Source organism: Prionailurus bengalensis, chromosome D1 (genome assembly GCF_016509475.1).
Source record: "Prionailurus bengalensis isolate Pbe53 chromosome D1, Fcat_Pben_1.1_paternal_pri, whole genome shotgun sequence".
Classification (NCBI taxonomy): domain Eukaryota; kingdom Metazoa; phylum Chordata; class Mammalia; order Carnivora; family Felidae; genus Prionailurus; species Prionailurus bengalensis.
In genome coordinates, this window is record NC_057346.1 from 100,599,035 (window position 1) to 100,614,522 (window position 15,488).

The 15,488-nt window shown below is 43.4% G+C and overlaps 1 protein-coding gene across 3 annotated transcripts in view; it reads left to right on the plus strand.

Annotated features, from left to right (window-relative positions):
* Nucleotides 1-15,261, plus strand: part of PTPRJ (protein tyrosine phosphatase receptor type J) — a 55,126-nt gene extending 39,865 nt beyond the window's left edge. For all 3 annotated transcript variants that reach the window (XM_043582515.1, XM_043582513.1, XM_043582514.1), the window contains exons 20-23: nt 2,904-3,023; nt 6,749-6,909; nt 8,895-9,030; nt 11,617-15,261. In XM_043582515.1, the coding sequence (XP_043438450.1) occupies nt 2,904-3,023; nt 6,749-6,909; nt 8,895-9,030; nt 11,617-11,775 (576 nt within the window). In that variant the 3' untranslated portion in view covers nt 11,776-15,261. The remainder of the gene's footprint in view (nt 1-2,903; nt 3,024-6,748; nt 6,910-8,894; nt 9,031-11,616) is intronic.
* The last annotated feature ends 227 nt before the right edge of the window (nt 15,262-15,488 follow it).

The following is a 15,488-nucleotide window of genomic DNA, read 5'->3' on the forward strand; positions in this document are numbered from 1 at the left end:
CACCTCTAGTCTTAGAAACTCGGTTTCTGTATTTTTCTTTTCTAAGAGAAACGCTTAAAAATCAGTTTAAACAAAGAAGAGTTTTAGTGTTGCCTTCTTTTGTGGATGAATATCAGTGTTCTCTGTTCATGAGGCTGCTGCAGCTAGAGTTACAAGGAACAGGAGTTGGGGTCGCTCAGCGCAAAGCTCCCAGTCCGGAGCAGAAACGGCTCCGGCTGTCTCAGCTCTGTGTCTCTAAGCATCCAGCTTGTTCATCTGTGAGATGATAGATTCGACCAACTCAGTGATCAAACCCAGTTTTTAGCCTTGGAACCCTTACTTTACCCCAAATCTCAGACTTCTCCCCAGATAAACCTCAGCAGTCCCCTCTCCCCTGTGATGGCCTGAAACCCCCCGGCTGCTTCCACCAAAGATAAGATTTCTTCTTGTAATAAAATCCCATGTCTCCATAAATGCATCTAAGAAGACCTGAAAGACACAGGCTGACTTCAGAAATTCTGTACCCAAGGAATAGGACCTAACGTTGCTCTGGGAATGTTTTCCTGTGGGTTTGTTACTTGAGGAATAGGAATTCACTCCCTAGGCCAGTGCTTCTCAGACGTGAAAGTCCATCAGAATCCCCTGGAGGGTGGTTCTGCCTCCAGAGCTTCTGGTTCGGGCAGTCTGGGCTGGGATCCCCAGAACTGCATTTTGGAGAGTTCTTGGTGCGGCTGCTTCTGCTGCTCTGGAGTGCGCACTTGGAGCAGTTCTGCCCTGGGTGGTTGTGGGAACCCATTGAAGCCCCTTTAAAAAATTTTTTTTTAAGTTTATTTACTTTGAGAGAGAGTGTGTGTGAGCAGGGGAAGGGCAGAGAGAGAGAATCCCAAGCAGGCTCCACGCTGTCAGCGCAGAGCCCAACATGGGGCTCAGTCTCATGAAGTGTGAGATCGTGACCTGAGCCAAAATCAAGAGTTGGATGCTTCACCGACTGAGCCACCCAGGTGCCCCGAAACCTCTTTTAATGTTCTTTATTTAACTTAAATGTTTATCCTGCCCCAAGTATGTGTAAGGTGCTCTGCTAGGGGCTGGAGCTGGGGGAGGGAAAGATCACAAAACACGGTAAGAACTGGTTCCCACCTTCACGGGGCTTGCGATATAGAAGCTTGGGTTCCACCACCTCCTTGCATCCGGAGAATAGGCTGTTGTGCAAACAAAAGAACTTTGTGAATGCAGATAAACTTTATGGTGTTGTGGAGCTCAGGCCTGGTACATGGAACATTCTGTTAAATATCTGTTAGACAAATGAACATGACATAGTTAAATTAATGGAGAACATGAAGAGAATGAACCTAGGTGCACCCTTGTGTATCGAAAGTCAGGAGGGAAGTAGATTTACTGACTCTGGATGAAAAGGGAAGGGAGGCAGTGAGCTTTCTGCACTAGATACTCCATTTATGTTATTTCTTTCCTATAACAACCCTCCTGTATAATTACTGTATCGATGGGGAAACTGAGGCTCAGAGAGTTTAAGAACTTGCCTACAGGGTGGCAACAGAAACCCAGCTGGGAAGAGGCTGAGCTGAGCATCAGGTCTATGTCATTGAGTGTCCAAGACGTGTGTTCTTTCTGGGAGCAGTGATCTAGAAACTGGGATCTTCTTGAAAATACAGGTCCCCAACCAGAGTCTGCAGCTCTGGAGGTGGGGCCTGGGCATCTGTTTTTAAAGCAAAACAGACCTCCCAGGTGAGTTAGATAATAGAAGCCACCTGCAGAAGTTAGATAATTGGAAGCCACCTGCAGTAGAGTATGCCTCTCAGAGGGGGTGGGGAGGGAGAGAGAGAGTGGGAGACTGTGTGTGTGTGTGTGTGTGTGTGTAATCATTTACCAAATCTGGGGATTTGGATATTCGTGGAGAACCGATGTTTCCTGATTTTTGTTTCTTTTTTTTTTTAACGTTTATTTATTTTTGAGACAGAGAGAGACAGAGCATTAACGGGGGAGGGTCAGAGAGAGAGGGAGACACAGAATCCGAAACAGGCTCCAGGCTCTGAGGGGTCAGCACAGAGCCCGACGCGGGGCTTGAACTCACAGACCGCGAGATCATGACCTGAGCTGAAGTCGGCCGCTTAACCGACTGAGCCACCCAGGCGCCCCTCCTGGTTTTTATTTCTGTTCACATCTGCCCACCAGCTTATGAAAATCAAAGGCCCAGAGTGATTTGATTTGATTCTCTTTATTGGTGTCTGTATTTGTATTATAATTAGCGTGGATCTAAAAGTATTGGGCGAAGTCCTCGTTTCTTCCAGCTGCAAGGGGTTATGGGTCAGTCTGAATTTAGTCCAGTGAATAGTTATGGACTGGCTGCTCTAGGGGCCAAGTGGAACTGGCTGACACGATGTCCCCAGACAAGGGACAATGTCTGTTCTGCTCTAAGTCCATTTTCTTTTTTTTTTTCAACGTTTATTTATTTTTGGGACAGAAAGAGACAGAGCATGAACGGGGGAGGGGCAGAGAGAGAGGGAGACACAGAACCGGAAACAGGCTCCAGGCTCTGAGCCATCAGCCCAGAGCCTGACGCGGGGCTCGAACTCACAGACCGCGAGATCGTGACCTGACTGAAGTCGGATGCTTAACCGACTGCGCCACCCAGGCGCCCCTCTAAGTCCATTTTCATGCAGAAATTGGGGCTCAGTGTTGGCCGGATCTTCTGATTTCTCAAGAGAAGCCAGAAGTCTGCATTTTTATGAGAAACCTCCCAATTTTAAAAGAGTTGGCAATAATTGTAAATGAAAAAACAGTTTTGGGAGTCAAACAGAACTCCCAGCCTCTGATGCCAGTTTTCAATATCTGGTCTCCCTTTTGAGGCTTTAGTGATGACAGACGATGTGACCCAATTTTTTTTTTTTAATGCAATTTTATTCTAGACCAAATGTGAGGAATACTGGCCCTCCAAGCAAGCTCAGGACTATGGGGACATAACTGTGGCAATGACCTCAGAAATTGTTCTTCCACAGTGGACCATCAGAGACTTCACAGTGAAAAATGTAAGTAAGAGGCCGAGATGGATAGGTCTCAGAAAAGATGACTATATATTAGTTTTGGGGTGATACTTTTTAGGTTGATGTTAACCAATATGTTTTTTTATGCATCAGAAAAATACTTTTGCTCTCTTTTTACGGAATAAAACTATCTACATACACTCTAAGGCAACTCTTTAGCTTTACTGTATTGAGAAATTTCATAAGTTATTTTTTTCTTCTCACTGAAGTATAGATGACGTATAATATTATATTAGTTTCAGCGGTACAGCACAGTGACCCAACAATTATACATGTTACACAGCGCTCACTGTAATAAGTGTAGTCACCATCTGTCACCATATAGCATTTATATTCCCTACACTGTACTTTTCATCCCTGTGACTTATTTATTTTATAACTGGAAGTTTGTACCTTTTAGCCCCTTCACCTATTTCACCCATCCCCTGACCTACTTTCCATATGGCAACCACCAGTTTGTTCTATTTGTCAGTCTGTTTCTTTTTCTCCTCCCTTCCTCCCTTCCTCCCTTCCTCCCTTCCTCCCTTCCTCCCTTCCTTCCTTCCTTCCTCCCTCCCTCCCTCCCTCCCTCTCCTTCCTTCCTTCCTTCCTTCCTCCCTCCCTCCCTCCCTTCTTTCCTCCCTTCCCTTCCCCCTTCCCCCTTCCTTCCTTCCTTCCTTCCTTCCTTCCTTCCTTCCTTCCTCCCTTCCTTCCTCCCTCCCTTCCTCCTTTCCTTCCTTCCTCCCTCCCTCCCTCCCTCCTTTCCTCCTTTCCTTCCTTCCCCTTTCCCTTTTCCCTTCCCCCTTCCTTCCTTCCCCCCCCCCCCCCCCATAAATTATTCCTAAACAAAATGGATCGTAAGAGAATGGATCAGCAGCAGTAACTGTTCCTTCTATCTTCAGGTGACTTGCTCATAGAGTTTTTGGTACAAATCAAGGCCCTTTTGGATTATTTACTTGCAGATGTGTTACCAGGAATGGCAGTGTGCCTTGGGAGCAGTTTATGAGAGCAGTTACATTAATTGGATTTCAGGGCGTATGCACATGGCCTTAACCCCCAAAGGTTATTTGAAAAATCCAATTACATTGTGTAGGCAGATTATGTGTCCTTTTTTTCTTTCTTTTAAAGTTTATATATTTGTATTGAGAGAGAGAGTGAGCATCAGTGGGGGAGGGGCAGAGAGAGAGAGGGAGAGAGAGAATCCCCAGCAGGCTCCATCTACGATGTCAGCACAGAGCCCGATGCGAGGCTCGAATTCATGAACCGTGAGATCATGACCTGAGGGGAAATCAAGAATCAGACGCTTAACCCACTGGGCTTAACCCAGGTGCCCCTGCCTTTTTTCTTAAGGGTGGTTAGGGACAATGAAGCAACATTGATATCTTTTGGTGGGCGTGTAAATTGGTATAACCCTTCTGCAGTTGATATAGGAAGCATAAAAATGACCACTGTCCTTTGATCTGGGGGTTCCAAGTTTGAGACTCTGTCTTAAAGAGATAATCTGAAATATAGGGCAAGGCTTATTACTCACAAAGAGGAGTCTCAGCACTATTTCTAATGGAGGAAAATTTAGAACCCGTGCAAATTTCTAGCTTTTGGAGGATGGATAACTAAACTATAGGTTATCTCGCAGTGTATCATTATTTAGCTATTAGAAATGATGGCTGTGTAGACTGCATAATTACCATGAGGAGATGTGAGAATGCAATTAAGTGAAACATACCAGCAGACAAAATTTTATGCATATTGTGAATAGTGCACAAAAGAAAAGCCTGGGAGTAGATTCAGTGGTGTTGACTTTTATGGGGGTGCTGGTAGGTTAGGTTGAAGATTCCATAAGGCACGGATACAGAAGTATTAATTCTTTACTGATTGGCTGTGCCTCAGATGTCCTGGTTTCAGTTAACATTTCAATTCCTCCTCTGGAAGTGCTGCCCAAGCTGTTATCACACGCTGATAATAGTGGTTGAGAAGCCCTTAAAATATACTTATTTCTATAGATTTCGTCCATTTAAAACAGATTGGATTATCCTTTGTTGCTTTCAGTGCTAGGGGTTCGCCCTTGTGGAGGGGAATCCACATTATTTAAAGAGGGGAATCACGGGTGGAATTGTCTACATTATTTAAAGAAAATTACCGTGACTGTTACCATTTTTGTTAACTAAACTCCAGACTTCATTTGGGTTTCACATTTTTCTGCTAAAGCCCTTTCCTGTTCCTGTTTCCGCTAAAGCCCGATCCTGTGGATCGAATCCAGGATGCCACAGAGCATTTAGTAAAATAGTAATTTTTGATTACACAAAATGCATGCATCCATTCCTTTTTTTTTAAAAAATGTTTATTTTTGAGAGAGAGAGAGAGACAGAGTTCAAGCAAGGGAGGAGCAGAGAGGGGGAGACACAGAATCCAAAGCAGACTCCAGGCTCCGAGCTGTCAGTATAAGAGCCTGACGTGGGGCCCAAACCCACGAACTGTGGGATCATTACCTGAGCCAAAGTTGGACGCTTAGCCAACTGAGCCACCCAGGTGCCCCAGATCTATTTTCTTTTTTAAAAGCGGGAAGGCAACAGATAGAACTAAAAGTTTCCTTTGACTGCCACCCCTAACCTGAGCCCCCTTGCCCCTCTACAGAGATAAATACTGAAAGGTCTGAACTCCCCCCACCCCTTCCTCTCCATATCTCACATAACTGCTGTCCTTCTTTGGATCAGCACTTTCGGTTAAATTTGTGAATGTCACCTTTGTGTGTATGAGACTTCCCAGTACCCTGTCCCTCACTCTGCCCCTTTCTCTACTCTTTTCCATGTTTTGAACAATGCGAATACACTCCTTTTATAACATATATACAAACAAACAAAACAAAAAAGCTTCAAAAGGTAGCTGTCATAAAGGACATGGAAATGCCTGCAGTCCAGATGTAGGTACGTGGGTGAGGTCAGTGCCAGGGATGGACGTAGTGAGAACACTTGAATCCAGGGCAGGAATGGCCCAGCCTGGGTGGAGTTCCGATGACAAAAGGTACATGCTTCAATCTGCGGTAGGAAACTAGTCTGTGTCATAACTAACTGTTATAACGAGATCCACTTCCTGTTGTCTGATGTTGAAATAGATGCTTTTTTCTTTTTCTTTTTCTTTCTTTCTTTTTTTTTTCCTTTGAGGAGGGATGGTCTTTTCTCAAACTCTTGCAATTCTAAATACTTCCTTGGTGCTCGCCAGTTGCCTGTCGCTTCGTGAGACTCTCCGGAAGGCTCACAGATTGTGAGGCAGCTCTCGCCCCAAAGGTTCTGATTATCAGAGTTGCATCAGTATAGTTCATTTTTGGTGTTTTGGTTGATGACCTTCCCATGTGGGCTCAGGGACGGGCTTCATGAAGCTCTAAGAAGGTGTAGATATAGGACTGTGAGACTGTGAGTGCATTACTGGCAGGCACCTGTAGTGGGAAAGGAAGATCTGAACTCAGGATCAGAGGATGATGCACTTGTAGTGCATCTAGGCTGAGTGGGGGGAGTTGATTCACTTTTCAGAATCTTTAAAGGGGATGATAAACCCTCCCTCTTGGGCACATTGTGGGGATTTGGTGAGCAAGCACTTTCTCAGTTGCTGTACCAACGTAACACTGCAGTTGTTAGTTGTAACCACTCCTCTGTAGCTACCTGTCAGCTATCCCATGCGGCCCAGCCTTCGGATGCTGCTCCATTTCACGTGCCCTTTTCTCTTTCCTGGGTTCTTAGCTCCAGACAAGTGAGAGTCACCCTCTGCGACAGTTTCATTTCACCTCCTGGCCGGACCACGGCGTTCCCGACACCACCGACCTGCTCATCAATTTTCGGTACCTTGTCCGTGACTACATGAAGCAGAGTCCTCCTGAGTCTCCCATTCTGGTGCATTGCAGGTATGCAGATGGTGCTCCATGTAGGACCGATTTCAAACGCCATTATAAATGCGGACACTTTAATAGTTTTTTTTTTTTTTTTAAATTTTTTTAACGTTTATTTATTTTTGGGACAGAGAGAGACAGAGCATGAACAGGGGAGGGGCAGAGAGAGAGGGAGACACAGAATCAGAAACAGGCTCCAGGCTCTGAGCCATCAGCCCAGAGCCCGACGCGGGGCTCGAACTCATGGACCGCGAGATCGTGACCTGGCTGAAGTCGGACGCTTAACCGACTGCGCCACCCAGGCGCCCCAATAAATGAGGACACTTTAGAAAAGCAAGGCGTGAGAGGGAATGCAACAGGCATTTGGAAATTTAAGAAAGGTTTGGATAAGGGACCATGGACTTATTCCCTAAGCCCTGAGGCTTTTAGAACAGGGGTTGGCAAACTATAACCATGGGCCAGATCTGGTAGGTTGCCTGTGTTTTTTTTAAGACTATAATATATTCTAATTTATATCTTACTTATAACATTTTATTAAGTTTATTTATTTTGAGAGAGAGAGAGAGAGAGAGAGAGAGAGAGAGAGAGAGAGAACAAGTTGGGGAGGGGCAGAGAGAGGGAGAGACAGAATTCCAGGAAGGTTCTGCACTGTCAGCTTAGAGCCTGACACGGGGCTTGAACTCACATACAGTGAGATCATGACCTGAGCCGAGATCAAGAGTCAGATGCTGAACCAACGGAGCCACCCAAGTGCCCCTATGACATTTTCTTATAAAGTATTTCAACCTAGGGGTGTCTGGGTGACTCAGTCGGTTGAGCATCTGACTTTCGGCTCAGATCATGATCTCACGGTTCGTGGGTTCAAGCCCCTCATCGGGCTCTGTGCTGACAGCTCAGAGCCTGGAGCCTGTTTCAGATTCTTTGTCTCCCTCTCTCTCTGCCCCTCCCCCTCTTGCGCTCTGTCTCCCTCTGTCTCAAAAATAAATAAACATTAAAAAAAATTAAAAAAAAGATATTTCAACCTTACAAAAATATAGAGTAATAATCTAATAAACTATGGCATGAGGCCATGTTTCTTTTTGTTAATAATATGTTCCAGATATAAAGTTGCTACTTATCAGTGTCCTTACACAGTTAAACGTGGTTCTAAAGTTGATCTGAATCATTCCCTTGTATGCTTTTATATTTTATTACATATGTATGTATATCTGTGGTTTTATATAGCTTTAAGCTTTTGCCAGATTTTATGATGTAGACATCATTCTGCAACCTGCTTTCTTCATTCAGCATTTTGGTTTGTTATTTAGTGAAGTTGAAATGCATAGTTTTAGTTCATTTTATTGGTTTATTTAAAACATTTTTTTTTTTTGGGATACAAAACTGTACATAAATTAATGTATACAACTGCATGAGTTTGGAGGCAAGTATACACCTGTGAAACTATTACCATAATCCCTTTACGAATAAAGTTGTATTGGAACAGAGCCATGCCTGTTTGTTCACATATTGCCTGTAGTTACTTTCATGCTAAAATGGCAGAAAGAGATCATTTAGTGTGCAAAGCCAAAGATATTTACTATCTGGTCCTTTACAGAAAAAGTTTGTCCCCACTTCCTGCTCTAGCCCAATAAGACAACTAGCTAGCTTTTAGGCTAAAGCAATTAATTTAGGAAAGATGAAGAGGGGCTTTGTTGCCCTATGGGAAACAAATTGATGAAACTTGCCATCCTGGGTTATGGTTAATAACTTGAATGGGACTGAGATTCAAGCAGCTCTAGCAAGAGGTTTTATTTGTGATATTTGACACAAAATGAACTTTAGGGTTTGGGTCCCAGTCCCAAGCTAGTGTAATCCAATTTGCTGAGGTTTTAGTTGAGCAAATGTTTCATGATCCTGGGCATTGATAGTGGAGGGGAGCAAGATACATGCACAAATGCACATTTGAGCATTTTAGGTTAGAGGTAACCCATGGTGATGTGTTCATGTCTTTTTTTCTTCAGTGCTGGGGTTGGAAGGACAGGCACGTTCATTGCCATCGATCGTCTTATCTACCAGATAGAGAACGAGAACACTGTGGATGTGTATGGGATTGTGTATGACCTTCGAATGCACAGGCCTTTAATGGTGCAAACAGAGGTGAGGCTGAGCTGTGTTTGGCAGTCCGCTTTTTCAATCCTGTTTTCAAAAGGTTGCATCATGTCACATACTTGTGTTGAAACACTTCACCCTTCTAGGTCTTTCTGGTTCTGGGCTGTGAGGTAACACTGGACTTCTTTTAGATCTTTAACTGCGATTGAATTATCCGATATGGTGATACGGTGGTAGTGATACCAGCAATGGAACAGTACACACCAAGATCATACCTGGATTCCTTACCTTGCAGCCACTAACTCATCAAATAATCTTAGCAGTTCTCTGAACTCTGGCTTCCGGGTTGTAAACTCTTAAAACTGGTATCTTCATGCTTTGTTTCTGAGAAGGTCTGACCCTCCTTAAAACAAGCTGATGAAACGGACTTCTCAAATGTTAGCAATGTGAATGAAATAGGCGTAATGTTCATATAGCAGTGTATCCTCACCTAGCCCTGTGAATGTAAAAGAACATCAATTATCATAGTCCCCGGAGGATGGCTGGCCAGCTGAGAAACTTCATGCTTAGTATCTACAATGTCAGTTGGGTAAGACCCGTTGGATTCGGCTTTCCCTGAAATGTTCCTGACAAACATTGTTTTCAAGTCATGTTCTCAGCAAGTATATTGGGAAATCGCCTTCTTCAACGCTGTAGGAAGGAATGTGTCTTGACTGGGATGAGAGCAGAATATTAATTTTGTATCAGGCTGTCGCCCTGTACCAATTTAGAACTCCATGAATATGTGCTGTGTTTTTGAGTCTAGCAGGGAATGTTCTGGAGGCCTGGGTACATCGTGTGCTTTTGGGCGAGCAGCATGGTTGTGGAAGAAAGAGTAGAATTCACCTCCTGTGTTGGTCAGAAGAGATTTTTTTTTTTCCTGCTATAATTATGTAGAGTAGAACTCAGTCTTTTATCTCCTTTGAAGAAACACAGAAATCTTATACCTGCCCACAAATTCTTTTCTTGGTCCTTTTTTTTTTGTAGTTTGAAGATAATGTAAACTTGTTCATATTAAGACATCTAACAAAACAGGATTATATAGAATGTATTTTTCTCTTTTACTTTTTCTTCCCTAGAGGTAGCCAATGCTTACAGTTTGTGTATATCACTATAGGTCTCTTTATGTACATCTGTAGAAAAACACATGTACACACGCACACACACAGTACTTTTTTTTTTTTTGTTATGGCTGGTGCTCTTTAAAAAAACTGAGTACAGATGACACACACACAATGTTACATTCGTTTCAGGTGTACAACAGAGTGATTCAACAAGTCTATATGTTCTGCTCATCATAAGTGTAACTACCATCTGTCACCACACAAGGTTATTACAGTACCATTGACTCTATTCCATATGCTGTGCCTTTCATCCCCGTGACTTAATTATTCCATAACCAGAAGCCTGTTCCTCCTACTCCCCTTTTCCCATTTTGCCCACCTCGCCCCTCCCCTCCCCTCTGGTAACCACCAATTCTCTGTATTTATGGGTCTGTTTCTGCTTTTTTGTGTGATTGTTTTGAGTTTTAGAGTCTATGCATAAGTGAAAGCGTATGGTATTTGTCTTTCTCTGTCTGACTTATTTCACTCAGCATAATACCCTTTAGATCCATCCATGTTGTCACAAATGGCAAGATCTCATTCTTTATTATGGCTGAGTAATATTCCATTGCGTATTTATACCACGTCTTTATTTATCATCTATTGATGGCTGCTTGGGTTGCTTTCCTATCTTGGCTACTATAAAAAATACTGCAACAGACATAGGGGTTCACATATCTTTTTCAATTAGTGTTTTGTTTTCTTTGGGTAAATACCCAGTAGTGGACTTACTGGATCACAATTGTATTTCTGTTTTTAATTTTTTGAGGAACTTTCATATTGTTTTCCATAGTGGCTGTACCAATTTACATTCTCACCAATAGTGCACAAGGGTCCCCTTTTCTCCACATCCTCTCCGATCCTTGTTGTTTTTTGTCTTTTTGATACTAGCCCTTCTGACAGGTGTGAGGTAATATCTCACAGTGGTTTAGATTTGCATTTCCCTGATGATGAGTGATGTTGAGCATCTTTTCGTGTGTCTGTGGACCATCTATATGTCTTCTTTGGAGAAGTGTCTATTAAGTTCCTCTTCCCGTTTTCTAATCAGATTGTTTTTTGGCTGTCGAGTTGTGTAGGTTTTTTTAATATATCTTGGATATTGACACATGGAATATTTTTTTTCATTGGATTTTATGTTATATCTAATTCTGCCCTGTGATTTTTTTTTTTTCTCTTACAGCACCCTGGATATCTTTCAGCATATACCTTTTTCCTCTTCCTTTTTTAATGGCTACCTGCATATTCTGACGAGCTTGCCTGAGGGTGGTCCCCACCCAACTCTACCCAGATTATCCCCCTTAACCTGCCCCCTCTGTTGAGAATCACAATTGACTCCTTACACCGCCCATGCTCACTAACCAAGAAAATCTTGTTGGCTTTGTTCATTGTGGGGCCGATGGGTTTGGGGGAGTGGTGGTCATCTGAAAGTAACCTTGGGTGCTAATCTCTGGGACCTCTGCTCATTTGCTTTCTCTTTTTACTTTTCTAACAGGACCAGTATGTTTTCCTCAACCAGTGTGTTTTGGATATCATCAGATCCCAGAAGGACTCAAAAGTAGATCTTATCTATCAGAACACAACTGCAATGACAATCTATGAAAACCTTGCACCAGTGACTGCGTTTGGAAAGACAAATGGTTACATCGCCTAGTTCCAAAGTAAAACCTTTCTGGAGTGAACCGGACCGTCACACCCACAGCGAAGGAAAATGCCCCGATGTCGACATGTTTTTTATATGTCTAATATCTTATTCTTTGTTCTGTTTTGTTAGAACTAATTTGAGGGTGTGAAGCTGCACATGTAGAACATGACAAATGAGAAGTTGGGGCTGTCAGGGGCTGTGGATGGGTGTTGAGTTAATCAACTACATTCCTGACTACCAATGGGATGAGTTCACTTTTTTTTTTTTTTCCTTGAGAATTATGGAACACCAGGAAAAGTGAGCTATGATTTTTTTTTTCTTTTTCAAAACAGATTCTTTTTAAAAAAGACTATTTTATATGATTCACATGCTAAAGCCAGGATTGTGTTGGGTTGAATATATTTTAAGTATCAGAGATCTATTTTTACCTACTGTATCTTGGAATCTAGCTGATGGAAAATACATGATTGTGGATGATTATCATGTCGGGAGGGGTACGTGGTACCTCTTCTGCCTGGGTTTTCTATTTGAACATGTGCCTTTTCTGAATTATGCTTCCACAGGCAAAACTCAGTAGATATCTCTATTTTTGTATTGAATCTCATAATTGGAATATAAGGAATATTTAAACAGTAGTTTAGTATCTGAGGTTCAGCCTTCTCGGTAACATTCCTGTTCTCATTTGACTAGAGGAGGCCTCCCCGTCCCCCATGTTTCGTGCTCTATTCTTTTTTTCCCCTTTCTCTCCCGGTTTTCCCCAAAGACATTTCTGTTGGCCACATTTTCAGCCCATTGGTTGAGTGAGAGTGGAAACCAAGTATCACCTTGAGAATTTCTGGGGGTGGGGGAAAGCAGAGGAACCCTACAGTGATATAATCTCCTTCTCTTGTCCCTGTTTCATCCTTTTTTCTCATTTCTGTATTTGGTAAGAAGGATTATTTAAAGGTGCAATATGTGACTTAGTGATTCATGATGCTCTAGGTTTTTAGTAACGTTTTACTCAGGTTGGCATTTTATGTGCGTCTGTGTGTCCGTGTCTGTGTGTGTGTGTGTGTGTGTGTGTTTAAAAGCGTGGCAATCTGTGAACACTTCAGTGTGAAAACAGTGTCTGATTAATCCCTCCTCCCTCAAAGTCCACTGGCTTTAGTCTATCTGCAGTGACACATATCGGTATCTACTGTATATATATATACTAAACTCTTAAAACAGTCATTCCTTTGAATTGAGGTGTACAGAGTTTGAATTTGTATCAAAGATGTAATTATTTTTAAAACCTCTTTTCACTATACTGCTGCTGTAATTACTTTTGATTTTTTTAATGTAGATTAATTTTTTTTTTTTTTTTTGCTTCAGGTGTGTATCCACCAAGAATTTCAGAATTTATGAGGATTTATTTTATTGGTACATAATCTGTAAACTTCTCAAGGCATTAACATGAAAGGGTTTGTTTCTTTTTATTATATATTGTGGCTCAGGTTATATTTTGAAGAGGTTTTGAATTTATCCTCCTATAGGCAATGAAGTAGAGAAGGTCTTATGAAGGAATTACCAAGTCCCTGGATTCCTGTGGCCGTTTTCCACAGTAATAAATCCTGCTGTAAATTCAGGACAACTGTGTCCTAGTGAAAATGGGAGCGGGGTCTTCTCCGGGTGCCCCGGTCACTCTTGACCTGGGGGAGCCCGTCTCCCGACGCTGCCGTGTTCCTCAACTTGCTAGCACCTTGAGAACTGACTGGACGTGCTAGTGGGTTATGGAGGGTGAACCACAACGTACTGAAAGCCCTTGATTCGGTTCAGAGGCTTAGCGCCTGTACGTCTTTTGTCCCCTTTTTCCCTTTGAGGTACTAAAAGGATTAAAAGGAGAGGAGGTGGTCGTGTCAGTGTCTGGGGAGGACTTACTTCCCACACAGAAATTGCACTTTTCGCCAAATCCTTTGCTCTCTCTTGTGGCAAGCAGTTCATTCAGCATCAGGCCCTGCGAGGAGTGGGTTGTACGGGCCTGGTTGGGCCATCTTGACTCCCCTTCAGAGGGGCCTTCGGCTCTTTAGGCCTGCATCAGGGAAGCCACACCGTCCCGGGCTGTTGAGTGAAGCTGGCTTTGGGCAGATTGCTTCCAAACCTTCACACTGGTCTGCCCCTCCATGCGTGCAGCTCTCAGAGTTCCATGATGGCATTCGGAGGTCCCTGCCCGGGGCCGCAGTTCTGTGGGTCATGCCCCTCTCCACTTTACTTGTCAGGAAGCCACTGGAATGGGGGTGTAGAAGTCACTTCTGACAAAGATGCTCTGCCCGGCCCTGCCTACATTCCCTGCCACAGAGAAATCGGAGGGAAGGACTGGCTCCAAAAATTCCTTTAGAAGGCTAAAGCAACAATAATTATAAACATATTGTGTAAAATCACACAAAACCCCAGAAACTCTCCTTCCTTCCGCCTGGTATGGGTTTGGGAAATGGGCAGGAGCCCCAGCTAAGCCACTCTCAGATGTCATTCCCAGTCCTGGGAGGAAGGCTCGTGGTAGAGAGGTCTGGATTCCACATGGCAGGTCATGTGAAGGTCACGATGCTTCTCTGCATCCTGAAGAGGGCTGGGTTTGGGGACCGGTGGGGGTGGTGAGGGTATTTATAGCACAGTGATTGAAAAGGGAAGATAATTGTGTAAATATAAAGGACACACGGGCTGGGGATTGGCCATAGAAAAGAGAAGGTGCTTTCGAGCTCCTGCCCCAAAGCCTCCCAGGAACGATGAACTAAAATCTGAGGAGTCCAGCGGAATCGCGGAGATGGTGTGATCACCCCTGCTTTCCTATTTGCCTGTTGCACACAGAAAAATGGCCAGGGTGGGATTAGTTATCAGTGAAAGGCCTGAAGGTTGGTGGTCAGTTGGTCTGGGGGATTTGGGGCATCGGTACCTTCTCCCAAGAGTGAGGACGTTTGCCTTCAAAGGTAAACCTAGTGACGTTTGGCACCGGTGGGAAGTGACATTTGGGAGTCTGTTCCCTGTGGGCACCTAGTGACCTCCGGTGGACTTTGGCAGATTTGACTGCACTGGAGTTGTGCTTCGTCGAGCCGGAGGCTCGTTGGGGGTGGGGCCACCTTTGCATCTGACTCATGTTTGCTTTTCATCAGAGATGAAAAAGGCTGGTTTTCTTTTGCAGTGCTGGGTTGCACTTACTGCGCTAAACAAGGCTTGGTGACTATGTTGGTTTGCCTCAAAAGTCCAAGTTCTGCGTTTTCAGACTGTATAGCAGCCAAGTGTTCGACATACTGTAGCATTTTTCCCTCGGGGGCACGTATGAACAGGATGTGTTGATATGGACTCTAAAACTGTAATTTTCTTGTAACTATTTTGGAATGATGCATATTTCTAATGTTTGTTATACTTGTACAGAGTATTGCTGTTGGTTGCTTTTTTTTTTTTTTTAAGGAAAAAATGGCCTGAAAAAAAAATTTTTTTAAAAGACTCACAAATACCAAATATAAAAAGTGTCAACACACGGTGCCTTTTGTTTCTTTTTTGTCCCACTTTTTACTTTAGGTCCTCACCATTTCGTTTCCTGAGCAGTGTACGGGCCTGTGTTTAATTGGGGCGTTCTTAACAAAAACATGTGTCCCTTTTGGATGTTGTACACTGTGTTAGTTTGCTGGGGCCACAACAAAGTGCCACAGGCCAGGAAGCTTAAACAACAGGAATTTAATCTCTCTCAGTTCCGGAGGCCAGAAGTC